The following is a 17,493-nucleotide window of genomic DNA, read 5'->3' as shown; positions in this document are numbered from 1 at the left end:
AGGCAGTGGCGTGTCTCCGGTGATGTAGATGATAGCATGCTTACCTGGTTTGCAAGAGGACCTGAGTTCGAGTCCCAGCAGAGACCAGGTGACTTTTCTTTTAGAGCTCACCTCAGCATAATATCCAGAAAATATCTGCGTCCTTGACACACAAAAATGTTTACAAAATACCCAATTGCTTTTATTTTTTATGTGAATTTTCTGATCCAAAAATTTTTCCTCAGATTTTTGGTAATAGTAATGCGGAATGCATTTATTTACATAGATTTTTTTTTTTCAGTCATTTGACTCAGTCGACCACTTGGGAGGACCCTCGGAAAAAGACAAACAGCAGTCCTCTGTCAAACACATCTTCCAACAACACTGCTGGTTTGACTTCACCAGTGTTGAGCCTCCAAGAACTCGGACCTTTACCTGATGGCTTTGAACAAGCTACCACTCCAGAAGGAGAAATTTATTTCATCGATCATAAAACTCGTTCAACTACATGGTTCGACCCAAGAATTCGTAAGTTTTTGCCATGGTTTTGATGAGCTACCTTATATATATATTATAGTTTGAGTGTACAAATGTAAATGACTGCTGGAGTTTTAAGATTTCTCATTTCGTTATTTTCTACAAATGTTTATTAAAGTACAGGTGTTTCAAAACAAATCACCCGATATGAAATTTGTATATTACAAAAAATATTGAGCATAGACACTTGAGATTAATTTAATATTACATGGCTAATCAAAGTTTTTTTACAAACCAATTTAAAGGTGCTCAATATGTCCACCTTGGCATGCTCGACACATGTCTATACAGTAGTCAAATTTGTCCCAAACTTTTGTGAGCATGTTTGCATCCACTGCGAGTGGATTCTGTGGACTATGTGCGAAACTGTTGGTTGCGCTCCACATTTTCTTTTGACATGCGGGGACGGCTAGGAGATTTCCGTTACACAGACAACTTGTGTCTCAAAATTGTTTATACCATTGCCTAATGCTTTGAGCGGTAGGAAGTTCAACACCAAGGTATTGTTGACGAAAAGCACAATGAACAGTTGTTACGGATTGTCACTTTGTGAAGCTTAGAACACAATGATTTCTGTTATAGTCGCCATCTTGACAAACACTGAAGTGGTAACGAAAGGAAGAGCTTTAGCACTACCTGTCAGCAACTGCGTGAAACTCAAAATTTCTCTCTTTCTACCTGTGCATTATTCAATCAAAACGGATTAAAAGCTGAATAGTTATGATTGTTTAAATCGAATGATTCTTTTTGAAACACCCTGCATGTACCAATTTATAATTAACTACCGATGTAAGGTCCCACATCGATATCCTGATTTAATGTTTTGATGCATGTATCATTTTCTCCAGTGTCTAATATAGCGTTATTGATTTTGCAAATGCACCTGTGCAATTTATCAGGGGAATCTGATATCGCCTTACATTGAGTTGAAATTGGTGCTATGAATTAACTGGAAAAAAAGTTATGATATTGTCCTTTTCTTTATAACTCAGTTTCACATTACTTCTTGCATGGCTCCCACATCCTAGAACAGGGACCATGGGCCGGGATCGTTAGCGAGCCACAAACCAGACGTTTCACAAGCTCTTCAATAGCAAATTTACAGCATAAAAAACAAAACATTATGGTAATTGTCGGATGCTCAGGGCTGGAGCCCTGTCAGTCCCCTCCCCTCCCCCCATATGTCAAAGTTGAGCCCTGACCCCCTATGTGGATACGGGGGTGGCAACCACCCCGATCATTGTCCCAAATCAGTAAAAAAATTATATGAGCAGAAGGCAAAGGTTGAAATTATTTCCCCCCACGCCCCACAAGGAGCCTGTATCTGCTTATGGTCAGAGTGGCATTTCGATATATCATTACATCATAATTTAGTGAAAAGTAAGTAATTTTATGATTGTGAGAAGTGAAACAATTTCTTTAATTTTGTAGGAAAGAAATTTAATTATAAATTTATATGACATGATGTCACTCTCCACTTGTTAATGCAAGATCCACAGAAAACTGGATGTTGTGAGATAGTTGATTTAAAAAAATCAATATCTCAAAAAAAAAATATCTTCACAACATCCAGTTTTCTGTGTATCTTGCATTAACAAGTGGAGAACGACAGCATGTCATATATATAGCCATCTGGTCGCTTGTCATTGCATGGTCCCGTTTGGCATATACACTGCTGGCCACCCAAATTGCAACACTAAGAAAGACAAGAGATATCGCAACAATATTTATTTTGTAGATAACATGTTGACCAAGCATCAAATGATTAAATTTATAGACTTCTGTGAAGTGTGGTTCCTGCCAAAATCAGTAGCCAGAGTAGCCGCCATTGTTGGAGATCACCGCTGCCACACGCCTTGGCATTGATTCAGAGAGACTTTGGATGTGTTCTTGGGGTACAGCAGACCAAGCAGCTTCCACGCGTTGCCAAAGTTGATCTGGTGTGGCAGCTGGAGATGTAATCTGGGTCAATCGTTGAGCAACCATGGACCACATGTTTTCTATCGGCGAAAGATCCGGAGAGCGAGCTGGCCAGGGAAGCAATTCAATCTTGCGATTGACGAAGAACCTTTAGACAATGCGTGCCCCGTCTGGCCGCGCATTATCCTGTTGAAATATGGCTGTGGGCAAGCCCTGAAGGTAAGGAAGGACAACTGGCTCCAACACCTCGGAGATGTAGCGCTGGCTTTTTAAAGTACCGGCAATGCGTACTAGTGGAGTGCGAGAGTGATATCCAATACCGCCCCATACCATAATACTCGGTGCAGGACCAGTGTGGCGGTGCATAACGCAGCTGTTCAGCATCCTCTCTCCACGGTGTCTCCAGACTCGAATCCGACCATCGTGGTGTTGCAGACAGCAGCGTGACTCGTCAGTAAAGACAATTTCATTCCATTGTGCCGTCCACATCCTTCTTTCATCGCACCATTGGCGGTGGAGACGTCTGTGGTTCTGCGTCAAGGGTAGACGAAGCAATGGACGTCTTGCGGACAGACCACTCTGCTGTAAATGGCGTCGAATGGTACGCACAGACACTGGATGATGCGGTACAGACTGAATGTGCTATGCTATGGTTCGTGATGTGGCTGAGCGATCCGTCACTGCCATACGCACAATACGCCTGTCATCACGTGAAGTGGTGCACTGAGGTGGATGCGATCGAACGCGTCGGTCCGTCATACCCTCCTGCATCCAACGATCACATATCCGTATTACAGTTGTTTGGTTTCGTCCAACACGACTACCGATTTCCCTGAAAGATAATCCACAATCTCGGTAGGCCACTATCCTTCCTCTGTCGAACTCGGATACTTGATCAAAAGATGATCGCTGTTTTCTACGAGGCGTAATTGATAGTTTTTTTGAAAAAACCACAAGAAAAACACAATTGCCGTACTTCAAATCGTCAATCTCCAAGCCTTAAATAGCGCTTTGAAGTGGCGCCACAGGCGCGCGTGATGTGCGTCTGCGCTGAAATTCTAATCATTTGCATATCTCACCTCCGCTAATGCATGTTGTAAATTTCATATTATTTGCATGCTTCCTTCAGGGTGTTGCATTTACGGTGGCCAGCAGTGTATATGCTCCAGTGAAAGAAAAGTTCTATCTCCTCTGTAGCTTAGTGAGGGACCTGGGTTTGATATAGCTCATAGATGAAAAGCCACTAGATGAGTATACATATGACATGATGTCGTCGCTCTTCACTTGTTAATGCAAGATACACAAAAAACTGGATGTTGTGAAGATATTTATTTTTTTAAGATGTTGATTTCAAGGAAGGAAAAAACTCATCACTGCCTCTACCGGGAATCAAACCCGGGTCCCTCATTTGCCGGATGAGTGACCCGGGTTTGATTCCCGGTAGAGGCAGTGATGAGTTTTTTTCCTTCCTTAAAAAAATCAACATCTCAAAAAAATTAATATCTTCACAACATCCATTTTTCTGTATAACTTGCATATAAATTAATTTTTTCATTAATTTGTGTCTTATGAAGGAACCATTTTTGAGATTCAGAACTTCGTGATAGGTCCGAAAAGCGGACTCGATTTTCAGCTGTACAGTCGTACAGCTGATTTGGTAATTTGAATTCATTTTGGTTGCAATAAATTTGGCTCACCATTTGATAATGTTATTTGAAAGAACAAAAACTTGTTAACCCCAAAGCAGAATATGTCAGAATCTGTAATGTATGTCGCAGTACAATCTGGGAGAATTTTAAGAAAAAGTGTAGAAAACACTATGATGAGGTTTTTTACCACACATGCACACACACACAACATTTCCAGTCAGCCGAGGGCTCATTGCAGAACAATGCAAAACATTCTGCTTTAATTTAGCATATTAATGAGGTCTATGTGCTACACGATGATTGCAATAGTTTTTAAAAAGCCAACATTGTTGTTGAAAGAAAATAGATTTTAAATACACAGAATAGTTATACATATCAAAGGATTGAAAATGGGCAACAAAATCTCAGCGAACTACAAAATTTACTTATTTGTGAAGTAACAATGCTGAGATCACACGATGAATGCAGCCATGGACTTCGTATTTTGGTTGTTTTGTTTTTCTCATGCTGGGAAATTGGAGTCACAAACTCTGGATAATTCTAAATATCTGCACTCAATCAATTGAATTAGCTGATTTGAATGTTGCAGGCCTGCCAACTCTCCCGATTTAAGCGGGAGATTCCTGGTTTTTCATCCTTCCTCCTGCTCTCCGGATTTGTTAAAATTTCTCTGGATTTTGGCAGAAAATTAGATTTTGCGCGAGCTTTCACGTTGTCATGGCGTCAATAATTACCATCGTCGTTAGGGAAAACACCCATAGAGGACAGCCGTAGTCATTTCCATTGAGCAGCCGTAAGAAAAAGTCTCTGTGACCGCATTTAAGCAACTGGCAAAGATGCAACTTTGTTGTTTTCGTAGCATTTATCAGCAATCATTTATCAGGGGGAAGCCCTTGGTTGCCGAAATTCCTGTATAATCGTTATTGTATTCCATTAACAGCCGCGCGATAAACACGTTTTTCCGTCCGCAGCTTTGTAATTTGAATTTTTTTAAATCGTTTCTTCTGATTAAACATCTTCAGAAAGAAAATATAAAACTTTAAGCTATATACAGCTAAATAAATATAAAGCCTTTAAGAATTCATATACCCAAGATTATCAATCACTGATAGCATCCACGAAAGAAAACACATACTTTATAAACAATATGTAGATGTGATTTCTCTATTCTGCATGGAAAGACTGGCATGGGATTATATTCTTCTCAGGGGCAATGCAGAACCTGCCTTGGGGGGGGGGAAGAGAATGTAACTTTTTCTTAATTTATTAAATTTTTTTTTTTTTCGAAAATGTTTTTAATGAACTTTTTTTTTTTGATCGAGTCTACGAGTGTCGGGGGAGGGGGTACCCCCCTCGGGAGAATTTCTGGATTTCAAAAGTTGGCATGTCTGATGTTGTCTTTTCCCTGGATTTTAGGATTGATTCTGTTCTACAAACTACCGTTGAGATAGTTTGAGCTTTATATTCGTCTTTTGCTGATGCAATTATTGATTTTTATCAAAAATGTCAGATGTTAATCATGTATCTGTTTGCATAAATTAGACAAGTGAAATAGAGGTATTATTTGTGTTCCAGGATAGCATTTGAATTTCCGCTCTGCTTATTCCAATTTTACAAAGAATCGCTCTGCAAAACATTGATGAGATAGGCTACGAAAGTTGTTTAAATATTTCTACAATCACTGAACATGCAGAAAAATTTGCAAAATGCAGCATCTATTTTATTTTAGGTTGACAATAATGAATTAGAGCAGTGTTTCCCAAAGTGGGCAATATCACTCCCTGTTGGGCAATGGAATGGTGCAAGGGGGCGATAGAACCTACAGATTTAGCATAGGATCCTACGGGTTTACTTGAGTTGGGGGAAGATGCGAGAAAAAAATTTCTAAAGAAGGGGCCGATGGAACAAAAGGTTTGGAAGCTATGAATTAGAGTAATGAGTAAATGTTCAATTTTCATTATTGTTATCAAATTCCTGGACAAAATATGTTTATTACTGGAAAATTATTATTTTATTCTTCGCATATTCATCCAGTATTTTATATAAATTGGTATATCTCCTGAATGCATTTTGTGATCCTCATTAAACTTCCGCATGCCGGGAATTGACCCCCAGACAAAAAGTGTGGTGTCTTTTGATTTTTACAGCATGCCGGACAATGCTGGGAATACAGTATTTGTCTTAGTGCCTAGAAACTCCTCGATAATGCATGAAAATGGTTTTAAGTTGTACAAATTGTCTAAAAAAAATTGTTCTTGAATAATTCTCTCTCAAGAATAGAATGTTTAGCTGGTGGCTTTTTTTTTCAATTTGTCAAACCCTGATACATTTGTTATAAGATATCAGAGGAAGTAATGGAAACTGTTAGCAGTAAAAGTGGGACCTAATAATTATTGATGTTCTTGCCTGCTTTTTTCCGTACTTTTCTGTAAAATTTAATTCATCTTGCCAGCAAGAATCGTACCCTAGATACCAGTGAAATTTAGGAATGAATTAATAAGAAATAAGGCCATAGTTTGGTATAGTACTGTATTTGATCCCTTGAAAGTTTGACAAGATATTTGAAAGCATTCTGATTACAAAACAAGGCTTTCTGTGTTATTAGTGAAGATGTCAACATTTTTTTTTAAATTTTCCCATGTGTTTTTGTAAACATTTTAGAAATTCATTAGAGTAATAACTTTTTTTCTCCTGTAGCCACACATCTTCAGCAGCTTCCACCTCTTGTTCCAGTTTCAACACAGGCTACGCAATTACAACAGCAGCATCTACCTCAGTTTGCAGCTCTACAGTCTCAGGTATAGCTTGAAATAACCTATCGTTAAAGTATTTATTTTAAATGTTTTGGGAAATTTCATTTTCCTTTTAAAAGTTTTGAGGAATGAGCTGTGATATATTTCTTGCATCGTTTGTTAAAATTTAGTATGTGAATATATTTCTATAATATATATGTTTCATTGATTTTTTTAAAAATATATATAATCTAGTTCTCAATAAATCTTAATATTTCTTGCTTTGTTCTGTGTTTGGACTGTAATTCGTAAGCTCTGTGTATTCTAAATTTGTATATATATATTTTTTAATTGTAGTTCCTTCCCCCCCCCCCCATTTTTTGCATTTCTCATCGAATACATTTCTGCAAAGGCAGGTCAATGAACATGGGTTGACATTGTTAGTGCAGTTAGCACTAACCACCCATCAGTAATGCCTACCTTTTCGAACCATGCAGATGTTTCCCCCGATGATGACCCTTGCATAGGTTCAGCGCAATATCAGTACATTTTTGTAGGGCTGTTCCAATTAATTGGGTCAGTTAATCAATCATTCGTTAATCATAGTTAAAAATTTTAGTTGAGTTAATTCAGTCAACCAATTTGATTAAAATTGTTATGAAAAGTTTGATTGACTTGATTTTTTTGGGGGTAAAAACTGATCAGATGTCTTATAAATAATTTTTTATGCAGAATATTTTGGATAAGTGGATGAGTGACCATATTTAAAAGTATTTGAATCAATATTTTGATCAAATTATATTCAATGAAAACTGATGATTTCAGTTTCAAATTGAGTTTAATGGAAGTTTTAGAAGACCACCACAAAATTCATCGTCTCCATTGTGAACATTGGTTTTTTGTATTCTTGAAAGCATTAGTTCATAGTTCATCTCCTCATAAGAACCATTCAGAAGGATTTCCTAAATAAACAAGCAACAGTATAATCGAAAGTAGTTTCAAAATCAGTGAATAATAGCTAAAAATAACCAAATTTGTTTTTTTTTTAAACGACAAGATCCAAATGAAGAAATTACAGGTTATGGCAATTATGTTCAGCATATCAAATTGCTTGAAGCGGGCAGCCTCAATTTCTTAACCTATTCATATTTTGGTTTACATCTACCAAATAGATGAGTGAAATGAATGAAATATATATTAGCATCTATTAACATTATATATGATGATAAAAAATATTCGATTAAAATTTAATTAATTAGTCGAATAATCTATTACAAATTTTTGATTAACCAGTTCAAAATTTTAATCGAGCCACAGCCCTACATTTTTTATACATTCAGTTGTGTGTATCTTTTTTTTAGAAAATTCTCTATCTAATATACTATGTATATATGTTAGAGTAAATGTGATAAATCGGTTATATATCTTGTGCATGATAAACGAATTTATCATATTTACCATAACATATATTGTTCCCCTCATACCAGAAACATGGATGTGCAAATTCTTGGGCATAAAAGAATTCTGGGAATGACGCTTCAATATTTACTCTACCAATGTCATACATGTTATGTTCCTTAAATGTTCTGTAACATTTGTATAACAAAAGGGATGCACATTCACGTTTCTGGCAAAACTTAGTAAAAAATAAGGAAATTAAAATTTTCACATTCATGCTTCTTGCATAAGAGGGATGATATATAATTGTTTATATTATTTATATTGTATCCTAATATAATCTTAATTTTAGGAAAACTTATTGAACATTTTTAATAAATAAGGGGGGGGGGGCAATTTGCACATGTCCAATTACCTTAACAGAGTCATAGCCAATGTCAAGTTTTCCCATAGTTGGCTTTTTTTCTGTAAATTTGTCCTGTGTATTGAATCCTTGTAAATTAATCTAGAATTTTTGACAATCTTCAAATTAACAACTTTTCTTTAAATTTGTTATGCATGCTCACTGCAAAATACATAATTTTTTTGCATAATTGGTATAACAATCAACCATAGCAATCGAATGAATTCAAATCACAAATTAGAAGTTTATAATTTTTCTGGAAAGAGGCTATTGAGCCAAAGGTACGCTGTGTAAAATACTGGTACACTGTAAAACTATTTACAGTGTACCAGATCGGGTCATCTAAAGAAATTATGCACAGTTGAACCCCATTATAGCCCCCCCCCCCCTTCCCGTTGTAGCTTAGCAAATTTCCTTCGAACAAATCTGTGAAAGTAAATCTAGTAAATATATTTGGTAATATTTTTTGAGCATGTAGAATATTTATTCTGACATGATACGTGGGAACATGAAGGGGTTGCAGCCGCCACCCCCCCCCCCCCAACTAATTGCCACAGGAAATGATAAACTGCCTTATTTCAAGTATGAAATCACGCTGCGAGACCTGTATATCTGTAAGAGGGGACCATACCCCCCCCCCCTATTAATCTATTATTTTGTTTATTCTGCAACCGCTGTTTCATACCTTCCGACTCCAACGAGTGTTACGCACAATCATGCGTGTGTATTGCTATTATTGAATGGTTATTTGTTTTGTATTGTATCAATGTATGTACATATCAAATTTCATTAAAATTGGTACAGTAGTTCTAGAGATAATCGACCAAGTCTGCAAATTCTCTTAGTTTCTTACACCAGTGTATGTATTGACATCATCATGCCCATGAAAAGTTGCAAAAGTTTAAAATTGATTTCCTATCATGGTTTCTATAATGTAAATTCACTTGCTTTCCCCCCCCCCCCCTAGGGAGTCACGACTCGCAGTTTTGGAACCACTGGTATGAAAAAACTGTCTACCATGGTTCATTATGTCGAACGAGAAAAGGTCCCAAAAAAAAGTCACCAAATTTTGCTTTTGGTATATGGTAGACACCTAGGTAGTCATCATCTCCCTTGATTCATGTCGAAAATAATAGTTGATTATCAAACAGATACGGATTAAAAAGCAATGCCGCCCTTATTTCATTTTTTTAACTTTGTTTTTATACTTATAAAGTGCATCGCTAAATTTATGCATACTTAAAATAATTGCAAAGGTAAGTGTATGTTTTTATGTGAAGTTTTACTTATTTATAAAATTACTTAAATATGTCAAATATTTAAGTAATTGAACAGCATTTACAGTTTTGCAAATTTTCTCAACTTGAAACTGAATACGTATAAAATAGGTTACTTTATTTAATGATTAACACTAATAAGACAATAGGATACAGTAGTTCATAGCAAATGTGTGAATTTATGTAATGGAGCTCCTCTGAAATGCTATTCTGACCATGATTTGATATAACGTTAAACTAGTCATAGCTGGCATCGCAACAGAATTTGACTATATTTGTTAAACTCTGGCATTTATCAATAACTATTGCATTTATATGAAGCAAGATAATGATTTTTTTAAATGTTTATTCAGGCGGCTTCCACGGCAGCTCCAACAACCGCAACAGCTACTCTGCGAAGTCAAATAGCCCAACAGGCTCTTCATTTCCAAAATCTCCAGAACTTAAGGATGGAAACAGAGAAGATGAAGTCAAGGCAGCGAGAGATTCTGCAACATCAGGTGTGTTTAACATTGCATTAGGGAAGTTTTTTCTGGGAAGAAGACTTCTAAACTAGAAGTACAAACAGTTAAAAAAAGAAATTCAATTGAAATTCGTGGAATTTTCTTATTGAATGCCTTAAAATACTATACAGAATAGATGCTTAAATTTTTAAAAATATATGGGGGTGCCTTTTATGCATGACTCTTTCATTATAAAAACGTGTGAAGATTACTCTAGCACAGCGGTTCTCAACCAGTGCTCCTCTAAGCCCTTGGGGCTCCGTGTGCAATTCCCAGGAGCTCCACGGTGACTCGAGAAAAATAAAATAAATCAGTAAATTTGATAGATAAATAAAAAAAAGGTATACAGGGGTCCGCCATAAAAATTATATACAAAAAAGGTTGAGAACTGCTGCTCTAGCACATAGATATGTTTAGTATAGCTTGCAGGCTTCATTGAAATTTGCAGTGAGGCTCTGGTTGTGTCAGTGGCGTGTGTGTGTTTTTATTTTTTGTGGTTGTAGTAATTTTTTTAACCACTGAAATTTCAATTTCAGGAATCCACATTTGGGAATCCTTTGTTGAATGTAAGTTTTTTTCTCTTAATTAAGTTGATGATTGATTAGAAAGTTATATCATGAGTGTAGGTTAGTTTTTGTTTTAAATCACCAACAACTGTTGAATTATTTTATTAGCAAATTTTAAATTTGAATTATAGTGGTACCTTTTTGAGACTAATTTATTACTAAAAGTGACATTATGGAAAATAATGTATTCTTAATCAAACTTCATAGAATTCATGTCATTCTCACACCTGTAAAATAATATGGTAAAAATCAGATTCACACACTTCAACTAAAGTTGATTTTCTCTTAAAGGTTTTCTAACTTTGAAGCACGAATGCAAGTTCAGTTGAGAGTGAACTTGCACATTAATTGAGAAACATAAAAACTTAAACATTAAATAAGAAAAGTCTTTATCTTCAGGAAGCGGTTAGGTCTACAACAGTGGTTCTCAGTCTCGGACCATATGGTTTCCCTTATGGTCGTGGGGCTCTCTGAGAGGGCCACGGATTAATATCACATGACAAGGGAACCATTATAAGTGATGTATGGGGCACAAAGAGATGTGCAGAAATGAAGCTTTCAAATGAAATATGTTGGGAAAAAATGTGACACTACTTTCAGAATCTAGCGGAGCTGTCCATGAAACCAGGGCCATTTTAACCCATGTCAGCAGGCCTTAGAAAATAGATGGCCTCATGTCTATAGGGAGCCTACATAGCGAGTTTGCTACTATGATTTTTGAGGGTAAGTATGTAAATATGTGAGTTATTACAATTTCTTCCAGCTAAGTATAGGGCCATAGAACATCACTTGGTTCAAGGACAAATGACTGTGAGTCCATCATGCATAGAATCCCTGCAATAAAGAAGCTCATTGAACACTAGCTCAGGGTTGGTGCAGACCTATAGTGATGTGTCTGGAGGCGCAATTTATTGTGTTGGTTCACTGGATCATCCCATATTTCCCACACCTAATTTTTCCCGTATAACTCTTCTCTTGGGAAGCATAATCAACCCTTCTTTCTCCCGTCTGGATTCATGCCTGGCCCAGAAATCAATCTCATGTATAAAATTTTTGTTTATTATAGAGTTTTGAATAAATTCAATAGAGAAAAAGATTTTTGCTCCTGGATGAGGGTAAGGGGCCCGGGGTAAGAAGAGGATGCCAGGAAAGCAAAATATGTTTGAAAGGGCCGTGGGTTAAAAAAAGGTTTAGACCCCCAGCTGTTCTGACATTCAAATTCATTCATATAAAGTTTCCTCTCAGTAAAAGGTCACCACAATTCTTATGCAACTACTATTTTTTGGGGAAAATATGGTAGCAAATCGCTCAGTGGTGGTATAGAGAGTTTGTGGATCATAATAAGTAAATCAACATCACATATAAGGCTGTATTTTATTCAGATTAAAAGCAGCTCAACCGACAAATTAGATACTAATGCAGCATTAAAACTGATTTCAACTTTGTCAAAGTGAAAATGCTTTCATTAGTTGAATGAGCTGTTTCTTGTTCTTTTAATACAGGGCTCCCAGAAACCTGGAAAATCAGTAAAATAAATAATGGTCAGGGAAAATGTGAAATATTTGGCCAAAGTTGAGGAAAAATTTCTGTAAAGGGAAAATAAAGTTGAGAAACATTTTGAAGGATAAGACTTTTGAATTATATGACTTTCTTCATGAGTTTTGGTCAGGGAATTCATCAAGCAGATTATTTGCTGGGAACCCTGTAATGTTTCTTAAATATTTACTCACAAGTTGAATTTTTCAATTCTATTTAAATTCATTTGATTTACTTACCAAAGGAGTCACTCATAGGTTAAAGTACTGCTGTATTAAATTAAAAAATGTACACAAATTTCTTTCATCACTGCTTAATATAAACACATACTTTGGACAGTTCCACATAAAATGTGGGTTCATTTCTATCCAGATCAGCAACAGACTGCCATGAAACTCGAGGTATAAACTCAGCACACGCACACACACAATCAAACTAGGCAAGGCAGACGATGGAAGTAACTGAATCCAACTTTTAATTTAACATTTAATTAAAAAAGAACCAGTCAGAACAAACTATTGAAGGTACAAAAGAACAGAACAATGTGTGAAACATAACAAAAATCATCTATTTTAGAGAACACTTGACGCATGCGTATCATGACACAAATCGCCGCACAAGCTGTGACGTCGGATCATCTTCATTTCAAAATAGTGAAGTGCCCCTCACTCTCCAAAAGGTTGAGCACCCTTGGTCTTCACTGTGTGGAAAGAGACAGTTTTTGTTTAATTTTCAATATGATATTTTTCCCATGTAATGCACAAACAGCTGAGGAACTTGTTTAATTCATATTATGTCAAATACATACATTATTCAATTATTATTTTCTAATTGGAATGTGATGATTGTGTGATCATATCAAAAGTCTACATTTTTGTACTATTTTGATTCCAAAAAAAGTAAGTTTATTTTTCTACTTGAAATGTAAGGAAATGATGATGCGACACAGTCTTAGAGATGATGTTACAGTTGCCAAATCTCCTACGAACACTGCTGCTGATGTCCAAGCCATAGATCCACTTCTCTGCGGCAGCAGCACGGATTATCATTCTCGTCAAGAGAGTGCAGACAGTGGCCTGGGCCTCGGTACGAATTACAGTTTGCCAAATACACCAGAGGATTATCTGGTCAGCATGGATGAGAGTGGCGAAGCAAATTTGGCTGATGGTAAGATTTATAATTGATTTTATATAGGCTTGTATTGTTCAGTTTTTTTTCCCGTTCTTGGAAGTAAGATTGTTCATCATTGGAAAAGCTTCTTGTGTTTAATTTTGTTTTACTTCACTTACAGAGATAGCGAGTGAACTGAACCTTGATAGTATCCAGAGCTGTTCCGCTTTGGATTTTGCTACAGAAAATATGGATTCGGATGATTTAGTTCCGAGCCTGAGAGTATGTATTGAAATGAATATTTTTCCAATACTTATTCTTTTTTTTTTTAATTTGTCAAACCATGGTCTGCCATGTTTCCACCACGGGTTGATTTGTTCCTCCTTGGTAATCAACCTCACCTCAATGCTTCTCCCCCCCCCCCCCTATTGCAACCATATCGACATTGAGACGGCTGATCAACGTTGGACCACTGTGTTAAGCAATCGCAACCCGTCATCCGGTAGCTTTGACTCAAAGTAGCTGTGTTACATGAACACGCCATGGTTCATAGCCCAAGCCATGATCTAGAATTAAAAAATAAAACTAAAATTTTTATCTGTAACTATATATTTTTAGATATAATCAATTGATAGCAGTGGTCATGAACCAAAAATCTGAAATTCTTCCCATAGATTTGAATGCTTCATTTATATCAAATCTCCATGCAATGTGAGATGAGCATATATGCTCAAGACCCGCCAGGGTGAAGGGTGGGTCACTATGAATTTCTTAAAAAGAAACTGAGTTCTTCAAATAGTAATATGCCATTAATAGAAATTTATTATAATAAACAAAGGAATTTTCTTCCGATGTTTTAATTTTTAAAAAATATTTTGCATAAAAAATTTTTTCATCGTCTGGGGGGGGGGGGACACACATGAGGGAGAACTTGTGCCCCTCATGTAAATCTCTGATCCCAATATGTGTTAAGAGGTAGGCAACTGAACTGATGAAATTTTGCTAACATAAGGCGGGGGGGGGGGTCAGAAATGGCCAAAAATCTGCTGGTGTGTAATACTTGAATGACCTCTTTATGTATGTAAAGTTCCGAAACTGAATTTCCTCTGACTTCCCCCTGAACTGAAACAATATTTTTATTTTCTACAGGAAGAACTAAATGCAGATATTCTATCTGATGTGGAAGCATTGTTGGATGCAAACAAGGACTCCATGATGAAGTGGCTTTAACTAATCGCTGCTGCTCATTAGTCTGTTCTCTTGAGTTTTTGCTTGGTTTTTGAACTTTTAGCGCATGAGTTTGTGGAATTTAAAAAAAAAAGCCTACAAAGTGTTTGTGAAGATATTACATAATGTGTAGCATTGAGAGAAATGAGTTGTGTGCGAGAAGTTCAGCCAAAAAAACTCTTAAAGAAAAAAAAAACTTCATTTTGCATGAATAAGGACTGTTTTGCTGTGAGAAGAGTTATGGCTTTTTTTAAATTCTTATCGTAAGAACATTAACAAGAGTGACGGCAGCATGAGACCTTATGGAATTTTGTGTGGAAGTGCAGTGACGTTACCAATTTCAATCATGAATATAATGTATTTCACACTTTTTTTTATAAGCTCTATTGTAAAAAAAAACAAGTCAGTTATTAAGGCTGAATAATACTTGATATATAATAAGTTTTTTCATTGAAATTATATTCATCAAATACTGAATATTATGCGAGTGTTTCTATACATTAATATAATGATTTTTGTATTTCGATACTTGCAAATATATATATAAAGATTAAAAGACCTGCTTTTGTATACATAGGCTAGTCGAAACTGTGCCAAGGGTCACTTGAGTGTTATGGGAATGTGCTGCAGGTCATTCAAGTGATCTGGAACTTTGCTGCAGACCACTTAAGTGATCTGAGAGAGTGCTTTTGTATACATAGGCTAGTCGAAACTGCTATGGATCACTCAAGTGATATGGAACAGTTCCGTAGGTCACTTAAGTGTTCAGGAACTATGCTGCAAGTCACTTGAGTGATCTGTAAATATGCCGCAGGTCACTTAAGTCATCTGAGAATGTGTTGCCACTTAGTTCATTTTTACAAAAGTAAGTTTGACTTCTCAGGCCACATCAAAGGACTATGAGCACCATGTGTTGAGCGTGTATGCCTTAAAACTATGCATAATCATTGTTTTTATTAATGAACTGCACTTCCACACAGATATGTTTAATGTTATTTTATTATTATTAATAATTTCTACGTGGGGAAGATCCATTTTTATGTTTACGGACAAACAATGCCGTTTTCTTTTCTTTTTTTTCTAATTTTTTTTTAGTCAATGTTGATGTATTTTCAGGGGTCTTTAATAATTTTTTTTTAACGTAAAAAAACCATCAGTGCCTTCATATAATGTGCCTTTTTTAAAAAAAAAATGTTTGTTTTCATCGTTGTTTGTTGTTGTTTGTGTGCGTTATTATGTTGATCGTTTGAATGTATCAAAAAAAATTATATGTAGTATTTTTTAAATATTCAAGTTTTTAAAAGTGTCATAGCGTTATTCCCTCCCTTTTCATGAGACCATACTCAATCATAATTATTTTATCTTCTTTTTTTCTTCTCCCAATTTCGATACATTTAAAAAAATATATATTTCGAGAGTTCTTGATAAGTGTGTATACCGTATCTGCCTTACGTGATGAATATTTTCTATATGTCCTTTTTTTTTTCTTTTTTTGGACATTAATTTAAATTCAGAAATCACAGACTGCGATGACACAATGCCCTTTTTTTTTCTTGAAGCCATTGCATAGCCGCTAAGCCCCACGAATTTCTACTCCATCTTTTTGGGAACTTGTTATATTTTCTGAATTACGACCGAGATTGCAAAATTCCTATTCCTGATGGGAAAAAAATTCTTGAATCTTTCCCCTGCTTTTATTTCCCCGCCCCCCCCCCTCTAAAATAATGTCTACAAATGTAATGTAAATTACGTAGGCTTTCATTATCGAAAGCAAGGACTTACCTGGCTGTAAAATTGTCATCAAGCTCGAAAATGGGGCACATATTCATAAAAGAAGATATGAGCTACCTCACCAATTCAAGAAGTCAAACTGGCGCCAACTGTTTGCTGAAATTAGTCATCTCACCTGAAAAAAAAACGAAACATTTTCTTCATGATTTTATGGAGTAGTGACAGTTCACATTACTTAAAAACAAGGACTTATTGGGCTGTTTGTCTGTGGTTTTCTAATAATTTACAACACTTCACCCGCATTGGGTGCTGACGAGGTGCCCTCCTCAACAAATCAGCTTTATTTGTGGTAGTTTGTTGCAATTGGCTGGATCCATCATACCCATTCAGGAATGGCTGAGAACAGCTACTATTTTGTGATTGGTGGAAATTGGCTCTCGGGATACGTGAGAGGATTGAAGATAAACCCAGCCTAGTTCCTAATCCTCTGACATGTGAAAATCCTTACCAAAAATAAGCTGTCGGCCTGCCAATAACAAAATACTATACGTTTCGAGCAATCACAAATGAGCAGAAGGAATTCAGCCGATCGCAACAAACTACCACGAATAAAGCCAGAAAAGTTAATAAGGAGGGCACCTTATCTGCACTCTGTAGTACTTTCACCTTTAAAGATGTCTGCCACAGTTGCTGGTGAAACGCTAGAAATTATTAGTAGGCCACAGTTAAACAACCTGGTAAGTCCTTGTTTTCCAGTAATTTGTTAACAAGGACTTACCATGGTTTTGTGTTGTCCTTAAATTGTCACAGTTGCATAAAATAATGAAATAAATCTTTCGTTTTTATTAGGTGAGATGACAAATTTCACCAAACAGCCAGTGTCAGTTCAGCCTCTCAACATTTGAATTGCCAAGATTACTGATAT

At 36.1% G+C, this 17,493-nt stretch overlaps 1 protein-coding gene across 1 annotated transcript in view; it reads left to right on the top strand.

Annotated features, from left to right (window-relative positions):
• The window catches only part of LOC149084383 (transcriptional coactivator YAP1-A-like), a 48,553-nt gene extending 32,868 nt beyond the window's left edge, over positions 1-15,685 (top strand). The window contains exons 2-8 of the mRNA XM_089234771.1: positions 281-507; positions 6,783-6,883; positions 10,249-10,395; positions 10,935-10,964; positions 13,430-13,667; positions 13,792-13,892; positions 14,760-15,685. Coding sequence (XP_089090897.1) covers positions 281-507; positions 6,783-6,883; positions 10,249-10,395; positions 10,935-10,964; positions 13,430-13,667; positions 13,792-13,892; positions 14,760-14,840 — 925 coding nt within the window. The 3' untranslated portion in view covers positions 14,841-15,685. The remainder of the gene's footprint in view (positions 1-280; positions 508-6,782; positions 6,884-10,248; positions 10,396-10,934; positions 10,965-13,429; positions 13,668-13,791; positions 13,893-14,759) is intronic.
• Positions 15,686-17,493: the final 1,808 nt, after the last annotated feature.

The sequence above is a fragment of the Pholcus phalangioides genome, unplaced genomic scaffold (genome assembly GCF_987345545.1).
Source record: "Pholcus phalangioides strain wild (caught in Gottingen) unplaced genomic scaffold, Ppha-v1.0 ptg000008l_1, whole genome shotgun sequence".
Taxonomy (NCBI): Eukaryota; Metazoa; Arthropoda; class Arachnida; order Araneae; family Pholcidae; genus Pholcus; species Pholcus phalangioides.
Note: the sequence above shows the minus strand (reverse complement) of the source record. Positions and strands in the feature narration are given on the sequence as shown.